Source organism: Papio anubis, chromosome X (assembly GCF_008728515.1).
Source record: "Papio anubis isolate 15944 chromosome X, Panubis1.0, whole genome shotgun sequence".
Classification (NCBI taxonomy): domain Eukaryota; kingdom Metazoa; phylum Chordata; class Mammalia; order Primates; family Cercopithecidae; genus Papio; species Papio anubis.
Genome location: NC_044996.1, coordinates 46619293 through 46644865, shown reverse-complemented (window position 1 = coordinate 46644865; position 25573 = coordinate 46619293). Strand labels below are relative to the sequence as shown.

General features: G+C 37.2%; 1 protein-coding gene across 4 annotated transcripts in view; it reads left to right on the top strand.

Annotated features, from left to right (window-relative positions):
* TBC1D8B (TBC1 domain family member 8B) overlaps positions 1–25573 on the top strand; it is a 92192-nt gene that overhangs the window by 45209 nt on the left and 21410 nt on the right. For 2 of the 4 annotated variants that reach the window (XM_009198059.4, XM_003918101.5), the window contains exons 11-20: positions 2280–2397; positions 3651–3936; positions 5153–5282; positions 5830–5928; positions 17620–17688; positions 17852–18092; positions 18831–18896; positions 20403–20486; positions 21514–21570; positions 22760–22857. In XM_009198059.4, coding sequence (XP_009196323.2) covers positions 2280–2397; positions 3651–3936; positions 5153–5282; positions 5830–5928; positions 17620–17688; positions 17852–18092; positions 18831–18896; positions 20403–20486; positions 21514–21570; positions 22760–22857 — 1248 coding nt within the window. Of the gene's footprint in view, positions 1–2279; positions 2398–3650; positions 3937–5152; positions 5283–5829; positions 5929–17619; positions 17689–17851; positions 18093–18830; positions 18897–20402; positions 20487–21513; positions 21571–22759; positions 22858–23342; positions 24250–25573 lie in introns of those variants that run through there. The other 2 variants (XM_031660751.1, XM_017954139.3) reach the window with 2 other exon arrangements.

The window sequence follows — 25573 nt, the reverse complement described above, 5'->3', positions numbered from 1 at the left end:
AGGACAGCCTTGTGAGAAGAGTCTTCCAGGGAATCACCAGACAAGTCAAATAATAACAGTTACTCGGTAATGGGGCTTTGCTGCAGTTCCAACCCCATTCTGTTACATTCAGTGGCTACTAGGTACTGGTTTCTACTGTAATTGCTAGATGCTGGTTTCTTTCTTTCTTTTTTTCTCTCTCTCGCTCTCTCTTTTTTTTTTTTTTTTTTTTATGATAGAGTCTCGCTCTGTTGCCCAGGCTGGAGTGCAGTGGCACGATCTCGGCTCACTGCAACTTCCACCTCCTGGGTTCAAGCAATTCTCCTGTCTCAGCCTTATGAGTAGCTGGGATTAAAGGTGTGCACCACCATGCCCCACTGTTTTGTGTGTGTGTGTGTGTGTGTGTGTGTGTATTTTTAGTAGAGACAGGGTTTCACCATGTCAGCCAGGCTGGTTATGAACTCCTGACCTCAAGTGATCTGCCCACCTCAGCCTCCCAAAGTGCTAGGATTACAGGCATGAGCCACCACACCCGGCCTAGATGTTGGTTTTTAAGGCTACTGTGAAACTGGGGAGGGGGGTGGGAATAGGGCAATTTAAAATGCCACAAAGCTTACTGGTTTTACTGAGATTTAGCCATTTTCTTAAATAAATGCTACGTGAATTACTGTAAGCTATTGGTTAATTTCCAGAGTTCTAAAGTTGATTCTGATGACTTTTGTCAGTGTTCTTGTTGCTTTTATAGAGGAGAACATTTTTAGAAGTTCTTACTCTGCCATTTTTACTACATCCCCTCCCAGTATGGCTTCTTGCATGGGAAAATGATTCAGTAAAAACTAAGCTTGACATCAAACAGTGTACTAGATTTGGCAAGAAATTGACATAATTAATATACAAATCTATATGAAAGGTATCAAAGTATAAAAATAAGCAATGGACATGAAAGGATTAATCACCAAAGACAAAATACAGGTTGATGTTAAAGTCTGAAAAAGAAAGTGCAACCTCAAAGAAATTAAAATTAAAACAATGAGATACCATTTTTCACTATCAAATCAATAAAGATGATTATAGTTATTACGATTCACAATATTGGCAAAAATGCAGTGAAATAAACGTTTAAACACTATTGGTCAGAAATATAAATTGGTATTTTCTTTCAGGAATTTAATTTGGCAATAATATGAAGTCTTTTAAAAATACCATGTGACCAAACAATTTCATTTCTAGGTATCTTTCCTGAGAAAAAAAGTATAGTTGGATGAAAATTTATATGAAAAAGATAACCACTGCAGCATTATATGTAATAGCAAAAAATTGGAATTAACCTAAATGTCCAACAATAATAGAATGGTTAAATAATTTATATTATATCCACCTTAGATTTTTTTAGTCATTAAAAATACTGTTTTAGAAAAATATTTAATGGCATTGAATATTACTATATAGTGCTAAGTGAAAAAATAAAGATTTAGTACACAAATTTTAGGAGAAAAAGGAGGAAAAACTGCAGAAAAATATATCAACTTAACAGTTTATTTCTGAGTACGTAGGATACAAGAGGTTTTATTTTCTCATTTATACTTTTCCATTCTCTCCAAATTCTATCCATTAAGGATTTATTACCTTTATAACAAGGGATGTGGCAATGTATATAAAAGTAATGATCTGACATTTGTGTGCAAGATAGGTAAGAAGCAGCAGCAAGTTAGAGTGGTAGTGGGAATGGGAAGGAAAAAGCAAATCTGAAAGACATTTTATAAGAAGAAACTCTAGGATGCGAAACAGATGCAGCAGATAGAGAGTTTTCAGCATAATCAAAACTAGGATAGATAAGAAGAATCCTACTTGATAGGGGAAAGAAGATGTTCAGTTTTGGACAAAATTGAGGATGATTCATATCTGAGGGCTGTTTATAGGTAGTTGGAAATACAGATGAAGTTCATTTTCTTTCATTTTAGTATGTCTTTGAAAATTATGTAGGCTTTTTTCAGATTAGTGATAATTAAGGTTTTTCACTCTTTGAAATTAGAGAGGTTTTACTTATAGTATTCTGTATTTATTATATTACTGCTTCACTTTTCTTGAATGTTACTTTATAAAATAACTGATTATCAAATGTTAGCCTGACTTCACCTTGTTTTGCCTTGGACTGGCTCAGAGTTCTCATGTTTCCACTGTTATTACATTATTATTACTCTCAGTTATTCTTGTTGCTGTCAAAAACTATTATGTTTGAAAAAGTATAATTATTACCTGAGAAATATTTGCTTTTTAATACTGTTTTCTGTGAATTTTAGGCAATGAATATTTTGACTTCAGTGCTGCTTCTATATGCAAAAGAGGAAGAAGCTTTTTGGCTTCTGGTTGCTGTATGTGAACGAATGTTGCCTGATTATTTTAATCGTCGAATTATTGGTAAAAGAAAAACCACACACACATATGCATACACACACGGAGATGTACATTTCTTTTCTAAACAATTCTAGTGTCTCTTGTCTAATTACTAATAAAATAGAAGGACTGATGAATTCAGTTGTGGTATAAAATGCAAGCAATATCAAAATGTGACATTCACTGACATTCTCAAAAGAAGAGCTTTTTGTACTGAATGTATAGTCAGAAAGATTGTTTAATATGTTGCTTTTTAAAATAAAATACCTGGTCTGTTTCTTAATAAAAAAGGAAACATTAAGTTCATAAGCTCTATATTGCTAAAACAATGGCGATCTCAAGTATCCAGAGCTACTGGTGAATTTTTGTAGTTTCTTGATGGGAGGGAGATTTCAATCAGCTTAAAATCTCCACATTTGTATGAATTATATAGATAATTTGCAAGATTTCAAAGAAGGATGAAGTTCTTAGTTTGTTAATTGTATATATTTTTTTATTTTAATTTTTTTTTTTTTTTTGAGATGGAGTCTTCCTCTGTCACCCAGGCTGGAGTGCAGTGGCACCATCTTGGCTCACTGCAAGCTCTGCCTCCCAGGTTCACACCATTCTTCTGCCTCAGCCTCCCAAGTAGCTGGGACTACAGGTGCCCGCCACCACGCCTGGCTAATATTTTTTTTTTTTTTTTTTTTTTTTAGTAGAGATGGGGTTTCACCATGTTAGCCAGGATGGTCTCAATCTCCTGACCTTGTGATCCGCCCGCCTCAGCCTCCCAAAGTGCTGGGATTACAAATGTGAGCCACCGTGCCTGGCCAATATTTTCTTTAGTCATCAAATATTTACAGATCTGTGACCCCTCACCTTAAAACTTATGGATGGTCTCTTCTTTGTACCGTAATAGGCTTTCAGGATTGTGGTTAGGTCATTGATTGTACTGTCTTTCATTATAATTATTTGTGTATTTATCTTGAGTTGTGCTAGCTATTAAACTCCCTGAACATGAGACTATTTCATTAATTGGTATAGCTCTTATAATAACTAGTACAGGTCTCTGCATATAATAAAGACTCAATAAATAACTCCAAGTGATTTGAATTGTGTTTCTGAAGTACATGACACTACTAGCAGTTAGATGTATAAAATACAGAAAAGGTTCTGAAAGAGTTCATAATTTAAGGAAGAAAAATGAGATACATCAGCATGCTAATAGAAGTGGGGAGGTATGGAAACAAGTCCTTTTGAAAAATGTTTATTTTTAAACTTCTTTTGATACTCTCTAGGTGCCTTGGTGGATCAGGCAGTCTTTGAAGAACTTATCAGGGATCACCTTCCTCAGCTGACAGAACACATGACTGATATGACATTCTTTTCCTCAGTTTCTCTCTCTTGGTTTCTCACACTTTTTATTAGTGTGCTACCTATTGAAAGTGCAGTGAATGTGGTGGACTGTTTCTTCTATGATGGAATAAAGGCCATTTTGCAACTGGGATTGGCAATACTTGACTATAATTTAGACAAACTGCTGACTTGTAAAGATGATGCTGAAGCTGTGACAGCTTTGAACAGGTATTGTAAGAACCATGACATTTAAATCTGAAGGAAATTTGAGAGATGATGTTGTTCAATCCCCATGTTTTACAGAGGAAACTGAGCCCTAGAAATTTCAATTTGCCTGACATTACAAAGCCACTTGAATGAAACAGCTATGCCTAAAGTCCAGTCCTCTATCTCCAGAAAAAATACAGCAAGAATAAATCACTTTGAAGTGAACTACTAAATTATGTACACATTTACACTAATATTGTTGATTCAGTATGCTAGGACTTTCATATTCCCAGTTTGAGCTATAAAGTGTCTATGCAGAAGTAGTTCGAGCAGGAAAAGGGTAGTTGATAATGTTAAATATCCAGTGGTTGGGAAGTTATTCTGGTTTCTATGTGGTTGCAGGTGGGTTGAACTTTATTTTCCTAGTAACTTTTGTATGGATGCTATTTTGTATTGGAGCACATGTGTTGTATGTGTGTGTATGTGTGTATGCTAAATGAATAAATATTTGAATGGGCAACTATCGTAATGCCACATGAAATCCCATTATATACAGAATAAAATACAAACATCTTACTCTGGCATTCAGAACTCTGTGGTAAGGGCTCAGTTTACCTTTCTTCACTTATTTCCCCCTATACACTTCTACATACCCTATATTCCACTCTTACTGGGCTATGTGGTATTTGCCAATTACTCTCTGAGTCTGTTTGCTTCCTTCAAAACCCCAAATGATTCCTTCACTATCCCATTTCCCTCAGCCATGCCCTCCTAACGCTCAACCATCTTCAAACTCCACTTCTTGACCGGGCGCGGTGCTTCACGCCTGTAATCCCAGCACTTTGGGAGGCCGAGGCAGGCAGATCACCTGAGGTCAAGAGTTCAAGACCAGCCTGGCCAACATGGCAAAACCCCATCTCGACTAAAAATACAAAAATTAGCCAGGCATGTTGATGGGTACCTGTAATCCCAGCTACTTGGGAGGCCGAGGCAGGAGAATCATTTGAAATCAGGAAGCGGAGGTTGCAGTGAGCCAAGATTGCGCCATTGCATTCCAGCCTGGGTGACAGAGCAAGACTCCATCTCAAACACAAAAAACAAGTTCCACTTCTTCAGGAGACCTTCTCTTGTCCTTTCAGTTGAAAGTAACCTCTACCTAGGGAGAAATTAGGTGTCATTTCTCTGCTTTAATAATGGTAGTTCCACTAATTATTGTATTACTGTCACTTTTCAATAGGTTCTTTGACAATGTCACTAATAAGGATAGTCCATTGCCTTCAAATGTTCAGCGGGGTTCAAATGTGAGTGATGAAAAAACCAGTCATACTAGAGTGGATATTACAGATTTGATTAGAGAATCAAATGAGGTAAGTTTTTTCATTCCATAAATATATTACCTAGCATATTTAAAATGATTGAACTATGGTATATCTCTAGTGGTATATTAAGTGTAAGATAATAATGCAAGTAGACATACAACTTAAAATCCAACTTAACTTTTAAAATGAGTTTTGTGAACTGTTCCTAGGTTGTGTAACCTCCTCTGCCTCAATTTGTTTTTCATTAAATGAAATTAAATTCACTTGCTTTCACAAATAATGACTACTTTAAACATCTATCTCTGTATCAAAAGGTGAATTATTCTCATTATTATTGTTCACTTCTTAGAGATTACGAATTTTACCCATATTTTTGTACTTAGTCTATGTACATAGTAGATGGAATTCTCTCCAGTGAATATATTTAAAAACTGAACGTGGGAGGTGAAAATTTGCAAAATCATTGAACAAGTCAGGAAATTACCTAGAAATAGAATCAAGGCCTCCAAGAATTGAGTCTGATAAAACTGAATTGTAAAAGAAGAAGTGGATGTTTATTATGAATGAATATCTACTGAAATCATATCTCTTGCAGAAATATGGTAATATTCGCTATGAAGATATACACAGTATGCGCTGTCGAAATAGGTTGTATGTGATACAGACCCTAGAGGAAACAACAAAACAGAATGTGGTAAGTATGCAACCAATGGGGAAAAACCAGTTGGAGTAATTTTTTTCTTTAACTTTCTTTAGAAATTATCATTCTGGGCAAATAAAAAGGACTAAACTTTTGAGCTAGATCCTTGCCAAGGTTTAGCCTATGGTAAATTATTTTTTAGAGAAAATAAATTATTTTCTTCAGGTTGAATTATGTTGCCTTCTCCAACATGTTTTGTACTATTTGACCTTCAAGACCACTGAGACAGGGTCTCGCTCTGTTGCCTAGGCTGGAATGCAGCAGCATGATCATGGCTCACTGTAGCCTCTACCTCCTGGGCTCAAAAACTCCTTCTTCCTCAGCCTACTGAGGAGCTGGGACTGCAGGCACACACCACCATGCCTGGCTGGTTTTTTAAATTTTGTTGTAGAGATAGGGTCTCAGTGTGTTTCTCAGGCTGTCTCAAACCCATGGGCTCAAGAGATCCTCCTCACCTAGGCCTCCCAAAGTGTTGGGATTACAGGCATGAGCTACCACACCTAGCCTGCAGCTCAGTGTTGAATGCTATCATGTTGGCATTTAAGCATAACATATTTGTGATGTGCTGCATCAGTAAGAACAGCTGATCTACACAGTAGTCAGTGCTCCAATGAATATTATTATCCTTGGATACCTAAATACTATGTTTTAAATACTTGTCTTTTTAATATTTGGATGGCTCCATAAGCAGCTGTTAATATTGGTTGCCTTTGGTGAATCGGATTAATAGATTGCTGGTCAGAAGGAGGAGAGTTTTACTTTGCTGTTTATATTCTTCTGTACTGTTTGAGCTTTTATCATGGCCATGTGTTGTCTTGTAAACCTACTTGCTTAAAGGCCAAGGTCCTCAGAGATACAAATCTGGGAAGACTAACATTTCTGAAGATTCCAGGTTTAGATTTCAATTGAATAATTCAGTGAGGTTACTGTGACATGGTTAGCATAGGGCCCCTTGTTTTAGTTTTTATATGTTAGCATTTTTTTTTAATTTACTGAAGTAATACATGCTCACTGTAAATAATTCAAGCATTACATCAATGTAAAAAGTAGATTCCCCACCCCAGAAGTAAACATCTTAAAATAATTTGGCATATATCCTTTCAGATCTCTTCTCTAGGTGTCTGCACACATACATGTGTATTGGAAGGATATAGTTTTTGAAATGAGATCATACTAGTCGCTTTGCTCTGCAACTTTTTTCATTCAAAAATAGATCATGGTTATTGAATATCAGTAAATATAGATCTACTTCACTCTTCCTAATGCATTGAATAGTGTACCATAATATGGATATGCTATAATTTACTCATTGTTGATGTACATTTAATATGTCTCCCTTTTTTGCTCTTACAAATAATACTGTATGTAAACATTCTTGTATATATATTCTTTGCAAGATAGATATCTGGAAGTGGAAGCTGGGTAAAAGGGTATGCCCATTTAAAATTTGACAGGTCCCTGCCAAATTATGCTTCAAAAGATTTTGCCAAATTGTAATCCCACCAGCAGCCTGTAAGAATGTCCCTTTCCCCACATTCTCACTAACACCAGATATTTAAAATCTTGAATTTGTTGGCCAGGCATAGTGGCACACACTCGTAGTCCCAGCTGCTCAGGAAGCTGAGATGGGAGGATCACCTTGATCCTGGGAGTTCCAGGCTACATTGAGCTATAATCATGCCACTGCACTCCAGCCTAGGCAACAGAGCCAGACCTTGTCTCTAAAGCAAACAAAACAAAATCTTTAATTTGTGCCAATGTGATAGATCAAATATCACTTTTCATTTAAGGTTTCAATTCACTGATCACATATGTTTATTAGCCTTTTTAATTTAGTCTCTTAATTGCCTATTCATAGCCTTTGCCTATTTTTCTATGAGATTGTCTTAAGTATTGATTTGTAGGAGCTCTTTTGACTATTAGTAGTACTAGTTCTTTGTCAGCTATATTTGTGGCCTAATATTTCCTCCTAGTCTTATTATTTCTTTCATTATCTTTATAATGTCTTTCAGATTATACAAGTTACAAATTTTCATGAAGTCTTTCTCTTTTTTATTACATGGTATCTGGGTTTCATATCAAACTTAGCAAGCTTTCCCTATTTAAAATTACATAAATTATAAAAATATTTTTTCATATTGGCTTATAGTACTGGTATTGCTTTTTTAACATTTAGAACGTTAATACACCTAGAGTATATTTTTGTTTATTATGTAATATTATGTTTTCTCCAACTGAAATCACTTATTTTGTAAAAACCAATTATTAAACAGTTTATTTAACTCATAGTACTCTACTTTTTTCATATGCTAAATTCTTACGTACATACATGGGCTTTATTTCTGGACTTTCTTTTTTTGTTACTACAACAGTACCACACTGTTTCAGTTACTGTAGTTTGTCTATTTTGAAATCTGTTAAGGCTTTTATTCATTGTAACAATCTGTCTTTTTAAATGTTCTTTAGTAAGCATTTTTAGTTTTCATCATGTAGGTCTTACACATTTCTTTTGGGTTTATTCTACCCCTATATATTTTGTGGTTTTGCTGCTAATATGAATGAGATCATTTTTCCTTTACATTGCCTAATTGTTTATTGGCTGTGTGTGTAAAAGTTATTGATTTGGGTATGTTGCTTTTCTAAGTGGTCGCATTATTGACTCTCATTAATTGTACTATTTTTTTTAGTTGACCTTGAATTTTCTGAATAGACAAGCATGTCATTTCCAGTCTTAGAATTTTGACCCTTCCTAACATTTATACCTCTTTTCTTTTTTCTGTGTTATTGCATTAGGTAGGATCTTCAGAGAATTATTGAATAATAGCAGTAGAAGCAGGCTTCCTTGTTTTTTTGTTTTGTTTTGTTTTTGGTTTTTATTTATTTTTTTTTTTTGAGAATGAGTCTCTCTCTGTCACCCAGGCTGGAGTACAGTGGCACAATCTCGGCTCACTGTAACCTCCACCTCCTGAGTTCAAGCAATTCTGCCTCAGCCTCCCTAGTAGCTGGGATTACAGGTGCCTGCCACCATGCCCAGCTAATTTTTGTATTTTTAGTAGAGATGGGATTTCACCATGTTGACTAGGCTGGTCTCAAACTCTTGAGCTCAAGTGATCCACCCACCTCGGCCTCCCCAAGTGCTGGGTTTGCAGGCATGAGCCACCACACCCAGCTGCATGTTTTTTATATAGGTAAATTATGTGTCACAGGGTTTCATGTACAGATTATCTCATCACACAGGTAATAAGAATGGTACTCAATAGGTAGTTTTATGATCTTCACCCTTCTCCTACCCTCCATACTCATGTAGGCCCCTGTGTCTATCGTTCCCCTCTTTGTGTCCATGTGTACTCAATGTTTAGCTCCCACTTATAAGTGAGAACATGCAGTATTTGGTTTTCTTTTCCTCTGTTAGTTCACTTAGTATAACGATCTACAGCTCCATCCATGTTGCTCCAGAGAACATAATATTATTCTTTTATATGGCTGCATAATATTCCATGGTATATATTGACAACATTTTCTTTATCCAGTCTACCATTGATGGGCATCTAAGTTGATTCCATGTCTTTGCTATTGCGAATAATGCTGTGACATGCATACATATGCATGTGTCTTTATGGTAGAATAATTTATACTCCTTTAGGTATATGACCAGTAATGGGATTTCTGAGTTGAATGGTAGTTCTCTGTTATTTGTGATATCTTCAAACTGCTTTCCACAGTGGCTGACTTAATTTACATTTCCACCAGCAGTGTATAAGCATTCCCTTTACTCCACAACCTCACCAGCATCTTGTTATTTTTTGATTTTTTAATAATCACCATTCTGATTGTGTGAGATGGTATCCCATTGTGATTTTGATTTGCATTTCTCTAATGATTAGTGATGTTGAGCATTTTTTCATACGCTTGTTGGCTGCATGTAGGTCTTCTTTTGAAAAGTGTCTGTTCATGACCTTTGCCCACTTTTTTGTGGAGTTGTTTGATTTTTGGGTTTTTTTATTTATTTATTTATTTATTATTTTTTTTTTTTTTGACAGAGTCTTGTTCTGTCTCCGAGGCTGAAGTGCAGTGGCAAGATCTTGGTTCACTGCAAGCTCCACCTCCCGGGTTTACGCCATTCTCCTGCCTCAGCCTCCCGAGCAGCTGGGACTACAGGCATGTGCCACCACGCCCGGCTGATTTTTTGTAGTTTTAGTAGAGACGGAGTTTCACTGTGTTAGCCAGGATGGTCTCAATCTCCTGACCTCGTGATCCACCCGCCTCAGCCTCCCAAAGTGCTGGGATTACAGGCGTGAGCCACCACGCCTGGCCTGGTTTTTAATTTTTTAAGTTCCTATGGATTCTGGATATTAGACCTTTGTCAGATGCATAGTTTGCAAATATATTCTCCCATTCTGTAGGTTGTCTGTTTACTCTGTTGCTAGTTTCTTTTGCTGTGCAGAAGCTCTTTAGTTTAATTAGTCCCATTTGTCAAATTTTATTTTCGTTGCAATTGCTTTTGGCATCTTTGTCGTGAAATCTTTGCCACTGCCTATGTCTAGAATGGTACTCCCTAGGTTTTCTTCAAGGCTTTTTACAGTTATACATTTTACATTTAAGTCTTTAATCCATCTTGAGTTGATTTTTGTATATGGTGAAAGGTAGGGATCTAGTTTCAATCTTCTACATATGGTTAGCCAGTTATCCCAGCACCATTTATTGAATAGGGTGTCCTTTCCCCATTGCTTGTTATTGTTGACCTTGTTAAAGATCAGATGGTTGTAGGTGTGCAGCTTTATTTCTGGGCACTTCATTCTGTTCCATTAGACTATATGTGTTTTTGTACCTGTACCATGCTGTTTTGGTTACTGTAGCCTTGTAGTATAGTTTGAAGGTGAATAACGTGATGCCTCTAGCTTTGTTCATTTTGCTTAGTATTGCTTTGGCTATTTGGGCTCCTTTCTGGTTCCATATGAATTTTCTGTAATCGTTTTTTCTAATTCTGTGAAGAATGTCATTGGTAGTTTGATAGGAATAGCATGGAATCTGTAAATTGATTTGGTTGGTATGGCCTTTTTAACAATATTGATTCTTCCTATCCATGAGCATGGAATATTTTTCATTAGCTTGTGTCACCTCTGATTTCTTTGAGCAATGTTTTGTAATTCCCATTGTAGAGACCTTTCACCTCCATGGTTATTGTATTCCTAGGTATTTTATTCTTTTTTTGGCTATTGTGAGTAGGACTGAGTTCTTGATTTGGCTCTCAGCTTGGACAATGTTGGTACATAGAAATGCTACTGATTTTTGTATATTGATTTTTGTATTCTGAAACTTTGCCAAAGTTGTTTACTAAATCTAGGAGCTTTCGGGCTGAGACTATGGGGTTTTCTACATATAGAATCATATCATCTGCAAATAGAAATAGTTTGACTTCCTCTCTTCCTATTTGGATGCCTTTTATTTCTTTCTCTTGTTCTGGCTAGGACTGTCCATACTATGTTGAGCCAGAGTGGTAAGAGGGGGCATCCTTGTCTTCTGGTTCTCAAGGGGAATGCTTCCAGCTTTTACCCATTCAGTATGATTTTGGTTGTGGATTTGTCATAAATGGCTCTTATTATTTTGAAATATATTTCAATGCCTAGTTTGTTGAGGCTTTTTAACATGAAGGGATGTTGAATCTTATTGAAAGCTTTTTCTGCATCTATTGAGATGATCGTGTGGTTCTTAGTTCTGTTTTTGTGATGAATCACATTAATTGATTTGTGTATGTTGAACCAACCTTGTATCCCAGGGATAAAGCATACTTGACCATGGTGGGTTAGCATTTTGATGTGCTGCTAGATTTGGTTTGCTAGCAGTTTGTTGAGGATTTTTGCATCTGTTCTCCTCGAGGATATTGACCTGAAGTTTTCTCTTTTTTTGTTGTGTCTCTGCCAGTTATTGGTAGCAGAATGATACTGGCCTAATAGAATGAGTTAAGGAGGAGTCATTTCTCCTCAATTTTTTGGAATAGTTTCAGTAGGAATGGTACCAGCTCTTCTTTATATGTCTGGTAGAATTTGGCTGTGAATCCATCTGGTCCTGGGCTTTTTATGATTGGTGTTTTTTGTTTTTTGTTTTCTGATTCAATTTTAGAACTTGCTTTTGGTCTGTTCAGGGTTTCAATTTCTTCCTGGTCCAATCTTGGCAGGTTGTGTGTTTCCAGGAATTTATCATTTCTTCTAGGTTTTCTAGTTTGTGTGCATAGAGGTGTTCATAGTAGTCTCTGAGGGTATTTTTTGTATTTCTCTGGGGTCAGTGGTATGTCTCTTTGTCATTTCTGATTGTGTCTATTTGTATCATCTCTTGTTTCTTTATTAGTTTAGCTAGTGTTCTATCAGTCTTACTTATTCTTTTAAATAGCCAAGTCATGAATTCATTGATCTTTTATATGGCTTTTCATGTCTTGATTTCATTCAGATCAGCTCTGATTTTGGTAATTTCTTGTCTTCTGCTAGCTTTTTGGTTGGTTTATTCTTGTTTTCCTAGTTCCTCTAGGTGTGATGTTAGGTTGTTAATTTGAGATCTTTCTAACTTTTTGATGTGAGCATTTATGCTATAAACTTCCTTCTTAACACTCCTTTAACTGTGTACCAGAGATTCTGATATGTTTTATCCTTATTCTCATTAGTTTTAAATAATTTCTTGATTTCTTCCTTAGTTTCATTGCTTACCCAAAAGTCATTCAGGAGCAGATTGTTTAATTTTTATGTGATTATATGGTTTTGAGCAATCTTCTTAGTATTTATTTTCATTTTTATTATGCTATGGTCCAAGAGTATAGTTGTTATGATTTTGGGTTTTTTGAATTTGCTGAGGATTGTTTTATGTCTGATTGTGTGGTTAATTTTAGAGTATGTGCCATGTGCAGATGAGAAGAATATATTCTGTTGTTTTTGAGGGGAAAAGTTATGTAGATGTCTGTTAGGTCCATTTGGTCAAGTGTTGAGTTCAGGTCCCAAATATGTTTTTTAGTTTTCTGCCTTGATGATATGTCTAATACTGTCAGTGGGGTGTTGAAGTCCCCCACTATTATTGTGTAGTTATCTAAGTCTCTTTATAGGCCTCTAAGAACTTGTTTCATGAATCTGAGTGCTGCTGTGTTGACTGCATATATATTTAAGATAGTTGTCTTCTTGTTGACTTGAACCCTTTACCATTATATAATTCCTTTTTTGTTTTGTGGTGTTGTTGTTGTTGGCCTAAAGTCTGTTTTGTCTGAAATCATGATAGCAACCCCTGCTTTTTTCTGTTTTCCATTTGCTTGGTAGATTCTTCCTCATCCTTTTACTTTGAGGCTTTGGATGTCATTGCATGTGAGATGGGTCTCTTGAAGACATCATACAGTTGCATCTCACTATCTTATCCAACTTGCCACTCTGTGCCTTTTAATTAGGGCAGTCTGGTTACATTCTGGTTAGTCTGTTTACATTCAAGGTTAATATTAATATATGTAGATTTGATCCTGTCATCATGTTGTTAGCTGATTATTATGCAAAATTGATTGATTGTGTAGTTGCTTTATTGTGTCAATAGTCTATGTACTTAAGTGTGTTTTTGTAGTGGCTGATAATCGTCTTTCCTTTCCATATTTAGCACTCCTTTTAAGATCTCTCGTAAGGCAGATCTAATGAACATGAATTCCCTTTGCATTTGCTTGTCTGAGAAGGATCTTATTTCTCCTTTGCTTATGAAGCTTAGTTTGGCTGAATATGAAATTCCTGGCTGGAGTTTCTTTTCTTTAAGAATGCTGAATATAGGCTCTCAATCTTTTTTGCCTTGTAGCATTTCTGCTGAATAGTACACTGTTAGGCTAATGGGATTTCCTTTTTAGGTGACCTGCTCCTTACCTCTAGCTGCCTTTAATATTTTTTCTTTCATTTTGACCTTGGAGAATCTGATGACTGTGTGGCTTGGGGATGGTCATCTTATATAGTATCTTGCAGGGGTTCTCTGCATTTCCAGAATTTAATGTTGGCCTGTCTAGCAAAGTTGGGGAAATGTTCATTTATTTTTGTCTAAGCTAATTCAGAGAACCAGTCTTCGAGTTCTGAGATTCTTTCCTCAGCTTGGTCTATTCTGTTGTTAATGCTTGTGATAGTACTATGAAATTCTTGTAGTAAGTTTTTCAGCTCTATCAGATCAGTTTGATTCTTTCTTAAAATGGTCATTTCGTCTTTCACCTCCTGTATCATTTTATTGTGTTCCTTTGATTCCTTGGATTGGGTTTCAACATTCTCCTGAATCTCGATGATCTTCATTTCTATGTATATTCTGAATTATATGTCTGTCATTTCAGCCATTTCAGCCTAGCTAAGAACCACTGCTGGGGAACTAGTGCAGTTGTTTGGAGGTAAGGTGACATTCTGGTTTTTTGAGTTGCCAGAGTTCTTGTGCTGGTTCTTTCTCATCTGCATGAGCTGATATTCCTTTAATCTCTGAAGTTGTTTTCCTTTGGATGGGTCTTTTTTTTTTTTTTTTTTTTGGCTTTTATCTTCTTTGATGCCCTTGGGGGTTTGATTGTGGTATAAGGTGGGTTCAGTTGACTGGCTTTGATTTTGAAGATTTCAGATGGCCAAAGCTCACCTGAGCTTTCCTGAGATGAGTGCACTACCTCTGTGGGGCTGGTACCAGACCCCCAGCTTTGTTCTCTGGGCCCTCGGGGCTAGGAACCTGCTCTGCCAGAGAGGCCGAGGTGTTCCCAGTCCATTGGCTTCATCACTGCAGTGGAGGTGCTAGCCAAAACACTTAATCGGGGTGGTGGCAGTGGAATCCATGCTTGCTCGTGCATGCCAGCATCTGTAGCAGGGTGGCAGCGTACACATGCATTGGCTCAGGCTGGGTGCCAGTAGGAGCCTTTACCTTAGTTTTCACAGGTGGTATATACTGGCAGAGTATTTTCGTGTTGTGTTTTGGGCTGCAATCCGGTAGGTGGCACTTAAGAGTGTTAGCTAGCAGATGGCTTCTTGCTCTGCTGCATGGCTCCGGGGTAGTGGTCTGTGATTGGGGGCAGGGAGATGGCCCATTCACCTAGTCCACCCCTGGGCCTTGGAGGAACCCCCTCCAATTACTGGCTTCATGCCCACATTTCTTTTGTTGGGTGCTCTGGTTCACAGGACTCCCTTAGGTAGGAGCCACAGTTGGCAAACAGGTCTTATCCTTACTGAGTCGGCCCTGTGGAGGGAGGCACACACCAACCCTCTATCAACCTGCGAACCTGGGTGTCTCATCTCTGAGTGATGCTTGGGCACCACCTAAACCAGAAAGTCCCGCCCAGCTAGAAGCTGCGGGGGTGAGTAGTGTCACCTCATCTGCTGTCCAAGTGCATCCCGAGGGTACCCGGGGTTGCAACTGCCAGCAGAGTTTAGGCAGAAGCTGGACCACTGGGCTGGAAGCTCTAACAGGCATCGCCCACCTGGCTACCAGTGGTGGACCTTGGTGGGGTCACCTGCCCTGCCTTTTGGGTGTTTCCAGGGACAACAGGATGTTGCAGCCACTGGCTGAGTTCAGGCAGAAGCGGGACATCTGGGCTGGAAGCTCTAGCAGGTGTTGCCCGCCTGGCTACCATTGGCAGGAGTGGGTGGGGTCATCTGCCCTGCCAGGAGTGGGTGGAGTCGTCCGCCCTGCCGTGTAGGTGTTTCATGGGACAACAGGAGGCTGCAGCCTCTGGCTGATTTCAGGCAGAAGCGGGAGTGCTGGGTTGGAAGCTGGCACCAAGCCTTGTCTGTTGAGGAGGGTGGACCAATCTTACTGCTCCCAGGCACCATGACTGTGGCCTCTATTGGGTCTGTGGCGCTAGTGTTGGTCTGTTCCGGGATCTGAGGCTTGTAGAGGTCCCCTTGGACTTAAGAGTTGCCACCACAAACCGTCTAGGTGGCTCTCTGCCTCAGTTTAGAGGTGAGGTGGGAGGATGAGAGTCGTGAGTAGGGAGTTAGGGCAGGGGGATTCTCCCATTCCCAGCCTTACACAGATCCCCATGGAGAGTGTGAATTACCCTTTCCCGTATTGGGGAGCTTCTCCTGACTCAACATTGATGCCAGATAGGCTACTGCCCAGCTTCACTCCTCTCTGCTCTCTGTGTACCCTTGCTGCTTTGATGGTTCCCAGTGTGGTTTCTTAGATGGTCGGCTTTTAGGGTCAGTGTTCACTAAACCCTTTGTTTCCCCTCCATAAGAGAGCAGCACCCATTATCTGCTTCTAGTTTGCCATATTGGCCCATCCCATGCTGGGCACTTTTTTTTTTTTTTTTTTAAGACAGGTTTTTAGACAGTCTCACTCTGTCGTCCAGGCTGGAGTGCAGTGGCATGATCTCGGCTCACTGCAACCTCTGCCTCCCAGGTTCAAGTGATTCTTGTACCTCAGTCTCCCAAGTAGCTGGGATTATAGGCATACGCCACCACACCTGGCTAATTTTTGTATTTTTAGTAGAGACAAGGTTTCACCATGTTGGCCAGGCTGGTCTTGAACTCCTGGCCTCAAGTGATCTGCCTGCCTCGGCCTCCCAAGTGCTGGGATTACAGGCGTGAGCCACCATGCCCCTGCTGGGCACTTTAAATGACCTCTGTATCCATGCTTAAATTACCCACTTCTCAATGATAGCCATTTGTGATTTTTTTCATCTCACTTGCCAGAAATTTGTCCATCTTATTGATTTTTTTCAATAAACCAACTCTTAATTTTATTTACTGAGTCTACTGGGTTGTTTTTTTTTAATTTTCCCTATTTCCTCAATTCTAGCTTTTTTCTTTACCTTTGCTTTCAAATTTCTTAGATACCATAATGATTGTACCATTATTGTATCACTTGTTGAGTTGTATCACTTGTTGAGTCCCTGGGTTCATTCGGCAAATAGAGACTCACTAGCTTTATGGACATTCAGATTGTTGGATGAAAACTCTGATTGCCTTATAAACTTCAAAAAATTCTCCTCTGCAATTGGTAAGATGATTTTTTTAAGCAAAAAAAAAAAAAAAGTGCTCCTAGAAATACTTAGTACTGCCTATTATTGCCAATTCAGTCAGATTATATCACCATGGGTTACAGTGTGTTTAGCTTTAGTAATAAATGGACCCTTTTCTGCATTTGTTACTAAATCTAAGTATTTTGATATTATTTTCCCCAACCCTTTCAGAAAAGCAAACTGTTAGATGTGAGTGTTTTAAGGGTTAACATAAAGAAGTGCTTCTTCTTCATGGAACAGGATAAAATTACGTATTTTCTAAGCTTATTACTTATTGGATTATGTTTTTTGGCATAGATAGGGAATGTACATCTCCCAATGCCTTTGAAGTATTTAATGGCAACCTCACATGATGACTAGATATGCTGCTTATGTGACAAGAGAGGAATATATGGAATAAGACTTAGAATAGTGTTACTTATATTTATAGACATTAAGTGGCTGTCCTGTGGCAGTGATTTCTGAGTATGAAGAGATGAAGAGCAAAGTACATATTATAGTAGAATTGAACTAGTCTACTACTACTTTTTAAAAGGATAAAATAGATAATAACTTTATAAGATAACTTTTTATTATTCATTTAAGAAGTTAAAAGACAAATATTTTCTTCTAGCAGAGAGAGACTCTAAGTAAATTCAAAGAGAATTTCTTTATTGCAATGTTAAATTCTGTGTACTAAATTGCTTTTAATCTTTTTAAAGTTGCGTGTTGTATCACAAGATGTGAAATTGAGCCTTCATGAATTGGATGAACTTTATGTCATCTTCAAGGTACTGTTGTTCTTTTTTAAATGAAAAATAAAGCTTTTTTAGCAGAATTGTATCACAGCCATTCTAATTATTTTTATCTTTATTTTAGCAAACATGGTTTTTAAAATCTTCCAAAATTACTTTTTCTAATTAGTAACTTTCCCTTTTTATTTATTTTTAATAGAAAGAGCTGTTTTTATCTTGTTATTGGTGTTTGGGTTGTCCCGTATTGAAGCATCATGACCCCAGTCTGCCATATTTGGAACAGTATCAGATTGACTGCCAGCAGTTCAGAGCGTTGTATCACTTGTTGAGTCCCTGGGCTCATTCGGCAAATAGAGACTCACTAGCTTTATGGACATTCAGATTGTTGGACGAAAACTCTGATTGCCTTATAAACTTCAAAGAATTCTCCTCTGCAATTGGTAAGATGATTTTTTTAAGTTAAAAAAAAAAAGTGCTCCTAGAAATACTTAGTACTACCTATTATTGCCAATTTAGTCAAATGTATCACCATGGGTTACAGTGTGTTTAGTAATAAATGGACCCTTTTCTGCATTTGTTACTAAATCTAAGTATTTTGATATTATTTTCCCCAATCCTTTCAGAAAAGCAAGCTGTTAGATGTGAGTATTTTAAGGGTTAACATAAGGAAGACAACGTCCCAATTTTCCCACTCTCAGATGCATGGGTACTACAGAAGGACTTACCCCCACCGCCGCCGACCTCCCCATAAAAATTCAACCACATAGCCTAGAAGAGTGGTAGATAAATAACCAGCAAACATGTTGTACCTACAAACATGTTGTAGACATTATTCCTTTGCTTTTCCAGATACCCCAGCATGCTTTCTTATTGGGGATCACCCCTTGAAGATCAGTTCTGTCTTCCACAGGCCTCATTCAAAAGAAAAGAGAAATCTGAGATTGGGGAAAAGGAGCTAGGAAAGAGAGCATTTTACTTTTTTGATAAAGAGTATTTTGCTTATACAATTATACACTTGAAGGAGAGCATCTGACTGACTAGGTGGTTAATTGTTAGCTTAAGTAACAGGTTTCTAAATCCTAATTTTTGACTAATATCTATATCTTAATCTTTGTTGCTGAAATTGATTCAATGTTCTTTAGATACATTATTATTTACAATTGAATTTTATTGAACAGACATAATGTACAATGGAAGTTTTACTGAGAAGCTTAAGCTGCTTTTTAAGCTACATATTCCTCCAGGTAAGAGTTTACCAGTCTTTAATGATGTACAGCAGGAATTTATTCCATTTTAACAAATATAATTATAGATTTTTTTAACAACTAAACTAATTTTCAACATGATATAAGATCGTTGCTTCATTGTGGCCCTCAAATTATATTATGACTACTTTTGCTAACATAGATACAGTGATCTTCTATGGAAGAGATCCTGTGTAACATATGGGCCCACAAGTTTCCTTCCTGTTAGTAGTCAATTTAATGATAAATAGTTTGTATATAAGAATTACATATCATTTGCTTGTTGGTATAATGTTGAATTGTTGTTGTTGTCATTAGAGTGGAAATTAACTTTAGACAAATTGCCAAACTCGCAAAATACTACAAATTATTCAGAAAAATGGGACAAGGCAGCAGGGATATTAAACATTTTAAAAAGGAAGCACAATAAAAGCTATCATGTATTAAACACTTGCTCTGACAAGTTATTAACTTTACATGCATTTTTTAAATTTAATTCTCACAATATCCCTGATAGGTGGTATTATCCTTCCAATTTTGATGATAAGGAAACTGAGAGCTGGAAAGATTAAAATTTGCCAAAGATCACATCGCTAATAAATTGCATAGCAAACTGAAGTCTAACTCCAAAGCTCACATTTCTTTATATTCTTCCGTACTACCTCAAAATTACCACACCATTCAGTTTACTTGTTTTTCCCACTGATCTGAAGAGGATGCCTTGCCAAGGCCTGATCCCTACTTTGTGAAAACAGTCTTAGGCTTTAAACTGAAGGAGCATTGCAAAAAGTACCTTTTAACCGAGATTGGGTAATTCACAAAAACAAACAGCACCTCATAATTTGTTTAAAGCTACACCTGGGATCCCTTTTCAGCTTTTCTCAGGATAGCCAGGAAATATTCTTTACCAGACCAACAAGCTAAAGGCCATCTTTAACCCTTCACACACTCAAATCACAAGCACAGTATTAAAAGCAAAAGACAAATCACCTAAAAATTTAATTATAAAAGGAGTTTAGAATGTTTAATATTATCATCAACTATGCTTTTAACAGAGAGATAAAAAATAGGAAAAACATTATTTACCTGTTAAAGCACAGGTAGGAAGTAAACTAAAGCACCCAACTTTCTGTTTTCCTTATTATTGAGGATGTTTTTTTAAATGGCTGAAGTCACATTTTCAGAGATTTCTAAATGCCAGATTTAAACAATTTCAACTTTTAATAGCTCTTGGAAAACAATTAAAACAACAAGTAGGAAAAATAATAGAACTCAAAATGATCAAGTACTTCTTGTATTTACTATATTTTATATATATTACGTATATTACAGTATAATTACTATATATTACAGTAGAGTAGAACCACCTCTACATTTCTTCACTTACATCTTTCTTATACAGAAACTCTTTAACACCCGGTTCCCAGATTTTCCTGACCCATTATGAACCTCATCTCTGCCCCTGGTTGTTAATAAATGTAATTTGGGTTATTTATATGTTTTCAGCTTATACTGAAGTGAAATCTAAGGATACTTCAAAAGGAGATGAACTTTCCAAGGAAGAATTACTTTATTTCAGCCAGCTCCATGGTAAATACCTCTTTAAAACTTTAACTGTTTTGATGATTAGTCACCCATAAAGATCTTGTTGACTTAGATATACTTTACCCAGCTAAAATTGGGCTTCATTTTACCTTATGCTTCTTTTGTATTACCACAGCACTTAGCATGGTCCATAAATGTTTGACCGGTTAACCAAATTGCATTTTGGGACTTTGATTTATGGAATTTCTTGCTTATTGGAGACTCAAAAAAGTATTTTGTTTCTACTTATGTTGCAGAGATTTCTAAAATGTATTAGATCATTTTCATGCCTTGATAAAATACAATAGAATATTTGATGATTAAAGGTCATAGCTATTTTTCAAACAGTGAATACTTATTATAAATCACTGTAGGTGTAGGAGACAGGGATGAGTCTGTCTCCAAGACAAAATTTAAAGTGATATGAGCTTATTTTTGTGTCCTTTAGTTTATTTTCATAAATATTCAATGTCCTATAGAGGGATGAACCCTGATTAATGTATATTTATGGTTATTATATGTTAAAGTGTTTGAACATTAAGTTTGAAGGGACCTTACAAATCTCTTCCTTTTATAGATAAAGGCAAGTCAAGTCTCTTCCTTTTATAGATAAAGGCACTGAGGCCCAGAGAGAAGTGACTTGTGCAAGGTTTCACAGTGAGTTATTGCCACAGTCAGGGCTTTGTAGCACACTCTTCTGACTTCCAGTATGTGCTTTTTTCCACCTGATAATAAAAGTAATATAACTGTATTTAAAGAAAGTCACAAAGAAGAAAATACTACTCAGAAATAAATACTTAATATTTGGTATACTTCCTTCTAAGATTTTTTAAAATATGGATTTCCCCCCGGTGTTCTTTTTACTGTGAAAGTTTTGGAATATTTTGTCTTCTGATGATAGGTCAAGTCAGCTAAAATTTGTTTGCAGAACTGAATAAAGTAATGTGCTTATATGTCTATATGAAACATTATTTTACTTTCAAAGAATATTTGTTAAACATCTTACAGAATGCAATTGCATCTTTTCTTCTAGTTTCCAAGCCTGAAAATGAGAAGGAAGAAGAATCAGCAAAACACAGCCCTGAAAAAGGTACTATGATCTAGGAGTTATCATTTAATTTATTTAGTTATTGTTTATGTAAATAAGGATAGCTACAAAGGGGGAAAAGATGGATTCCTTTTAAAGGCTATTGATGTCTCAGAAATTATAGAAAATATGATAGTAAATGACCCATATTCATTTAATTTTATTATTTTAAAAAGATTTATTTTTAATTTCAAAAGTAATAGATAATTCTTGGAAAAGAAATTCAGACAGTACATAAGTCCTTTTGCCTTCACTCAACCCTACCCGAAAACATTTTTGCCTATATCCTTTTCAGATCTATTTCTGTGTATACACAACATATGCAGACATCTCTCTTTTTAAAACAAAAATCCATAAGTACTGTTTTATAATTTCCTTTTTTGATTTTGCAATATATCATGGACATCTTTTAATGTCAGTACATTTGTATCTTAAACTCTTTGAATGAATAAGTAGTGTTTCAAATTTTTGAAAAAGAGCCACTACAGACCACTTTGTTTTGTTTATTTGTTTGTTTGTTTTGAGATGGAGTCTTGCTCTGTCACCCAGGCTGGAGTGCAGTGGCATGATCTTAGCTTACTACAACCTCCGCTTCCCAGATTCAAGTCATTTTCCTGCTTCAGCATTCCAAGTAGCTGAAACTACAGGCACCTGCCACCACACCCGGCTAGTTTTCATATTTTTAGTAGAGACAGGGTTTCACCATGTTGGCCAGGCTGGTCTCAAACTCCTGGCCTCAGGTGATCTGCCCGCCTTGGCCTCCCACGGTGGTGGGATTACAGGTGTGAACCGCCGTGCCCAGCCCACTTTGGTACAATATATGCATATTAAGAACATAATATAGAAGCTGTTTTAAACTTAATAATATACATGAGAATGAATACATAAAATTTGCATTATTAAGTCGGGGTGTATTGTTTTAATCTAAGTATGTCCTTTCTCCCTCTCTTGCCACATCTTCACTAGTTCCTAACCTTCCCAAAGTAAACGTTTTAGTCTAAACAGAAATGGGAAAAGTATTCTGAGAGCCAGTGGGTGAAATGAAAGGTAATTTCAGATCATTTCCTGGATTAAAAAAAAAATAGACTCTTATATCTCAGTGAAATACCTTTTAATCATAATTATTATTTTTGAAATTTGAGAAAGTATAGTGGGCTGTTCCTTATGAAATGGTTTTACTCCCTTTCTTCAGGCAAAGGGAAAATTGATATTCAAGCATATCTAAGTCAATGGCAAGATGAGCTTTTCAAAAAAGAAGAAAACATTAAGGATTTACCAAGAATGAATCAGGTATAGCATTTTCAAAAAGAAAATTCTAAGTTCTTGCTTTTTTGTATGAATGTGGGTGTAACCTCTAAAATAGCTAACATGCTATTCCCAAAATAGTTAAATAATCTATGTATTATCTAAGTTTCAGATGAGCATGGAAGAGTGGGAAGAAATTTTTTAATGATTTTTTTTTTTATTTTTAACACTTAAATGTGTCTAGTGTTTCAGAGAATTCTTCTGCTATGACATGCACCTATAGAAAAAATATATGTGTAATATATTTCCAACTTTATTGGAAATGTTAATTTATTCAGTAAACATTTGTTGACTGTCTACCAGATACCAAACCCAATGCTAGGTACTGGGAATGATAAATTACTGAGATGGGTCACACCCTGGTTCCTACTGATCTTATATCTGAACATAATCTTAAGTTCCTTTTTTTCTTATACACTGCCTAATCAAAATATGTTCTTCTTTTTTTAATTAAAATCTGGTTAGTACAGATACGGAGGATCCCGAGAACTTTACCAAAATGAAAACTGTCAAACAACTTCGTATTTTTCAGTGGACTGTATCATTTGACAATTGAATAAGTACTTTCTAAAATGAGTCAGTACGATATATTTATTCTAGAATTATTATAAATGAACAGTACTATTGTTTAGGGAAAAATTCTCTCAAAGTGCCTTTTTTCCTCTACTCTCACACCACAACAATAACAATCATCAACATAGAAGAAAACATCTGTGGCCAAATGTGTGGGGGTTTTCCCCACCACCAAGCAGTAGATACCAGCTGAGTGTCCTCCAATTAAATTCCAACACTATCTACCTAGAAATAGTATGAGATCCCACACACACAGGTTGAGTGTTCAGTCCCCAAGACTGCTCCCTCCTTTCCCCCAGTAACAAGTCTGATCTCCTGAACTTCTGGCTGACCAACTTCAAGTTGGGGTTCCCACTATCCCTTCTTTGAGTTTGATTAATTTGCTACAGAGAGACTTACAGAACTCAGAGAAATCCTTATATTTACTGGTTTACTAAGAAGGATATTTTAAAGAATACAGATAAACAGCCTGAAGAAGAGATACATAGGGCGAGGTCTGGAAGGGTCCCAAGCGCAGGAGCTTCTGTCCCCATGGAGTTGGGGTGTGTCACCCTCCCGGCTGTGGATGAGTTCTTCTTTACCTTCCTCCTGTCAGCCTCCATGCATTCAGCTATCAGAAGCTCCCCGAACCCAGTTCTCTTGGGTTTTTATGGAAGCTTCATGATGTCAGCATTTCTTCCCCCAAGGATATGAGGTTCGACCCTTTCTAGGGAGGGTTTAAGACCAACTATCAGAAAGCTACTCGGGAGGCTGAGGTAGGAGAATCACTTGAACCTGGGAGGTGGTGGTTGCAATGAGCCGAGATTGCACCATAGCACTCCAGCCTGGGCGACAAGAGCGAAACTCTGTCAAAAAGAAGGAAGGGGAGGGGAGGGGAGAGGCAGGGGAGGAGGAGGGAAAAGGGAGGGAAGGGAAGGGGAAGGGAGGGAAGGAGGGAGGAAGGGAGGGAGGAAGGAAGGGGGGAGGGAGGAAGGAAAGAGGGAGGGAGGAAGGAAAGGAAAGGAAGAAGGAAGGAAGGAAGGAAAGAAAGAAGGAAGGAAGAAAGGAAGGTTGGAAGAAGATTAGAGTGGGGAGAAGATTCTGTTTTCTGACGCCTGCCCCTGTGGCCTAATACACCCAACATTATAAGACAATACTGTAACAAAGGACTATGGGAGTTGTGAACTAGGAACCCAGAAAAATATATTATATATATATTTATATTTATATAGGAACACTAAAACTGTAGATTAATTAAGAAAGAAAAATGTTACAATATATTATCATGAAGTGTATCTTTTGTATATGATGTTTATTTACAAGTAAACTTTTCTGGTAGGATGATTGACTTGTAGAATTCTTATGTTGGAATTGCTTTTGTAAATTGACAGGTATCTTCTAGGAATATCTATGGATCATCAAGGTGCAATTAGCAGGCAAACCCGTTTATCTGTCAACTTAGGCCCCACTTCAGCCTTTAAAGAGAAACATGTCCAAATGGGTTCCTTGGACTGGGCACGGTGGCTTATGTTTTTTCTATCCCAGCACTTTGGGAGGCCAAGGTGGGAGGTTTGCTTGAGTCCAGGAGGTCGAGGTTGCAGTGAGCTGTGGTTGTGCTGCTGCACTCTAGTCTGGGTGACAGAGCAAGACTCTGTCTCAAAAAAAAAAAAAAAAAAAAGTGTTACTTGGAGTCACCTTGTACTACTAGATAGTCCCAAAACTTATTCTTCCTTAAATTTTCTTTTTTATTTTTGAGACAGAGTCTGGCTCTCTCTCCCAGTCTGGACTGGAGTGCAGTGGCACGATCTCGGCTCACTGCAAGCTCCGTCTCCCGGGTTCACACCATTCTTCTGCCTCAGCCTCCTGAGTAGCTGGGACTGTAGGCGCCCACCACCACGCCCGGCTAATTTTTTGTATTTTTTTAGTAGAGACAGGGTTTCACCATATTAGCCAGGATGGTCTCGATCTCCTGACCTTGTGATCCACCCACCTTCTGGCTGAGCTACCCACTCCAGCCATTTCAGATTAAGTGGAACTCATTTTTAATTGTTACAATTGGTTAATGAATGAATGATTTATGTGTAGGGAAATACAGTGTAACCATAATAGGTCCTTTACCTGATGTACACAGCAAGTCAGTAAACCGAGA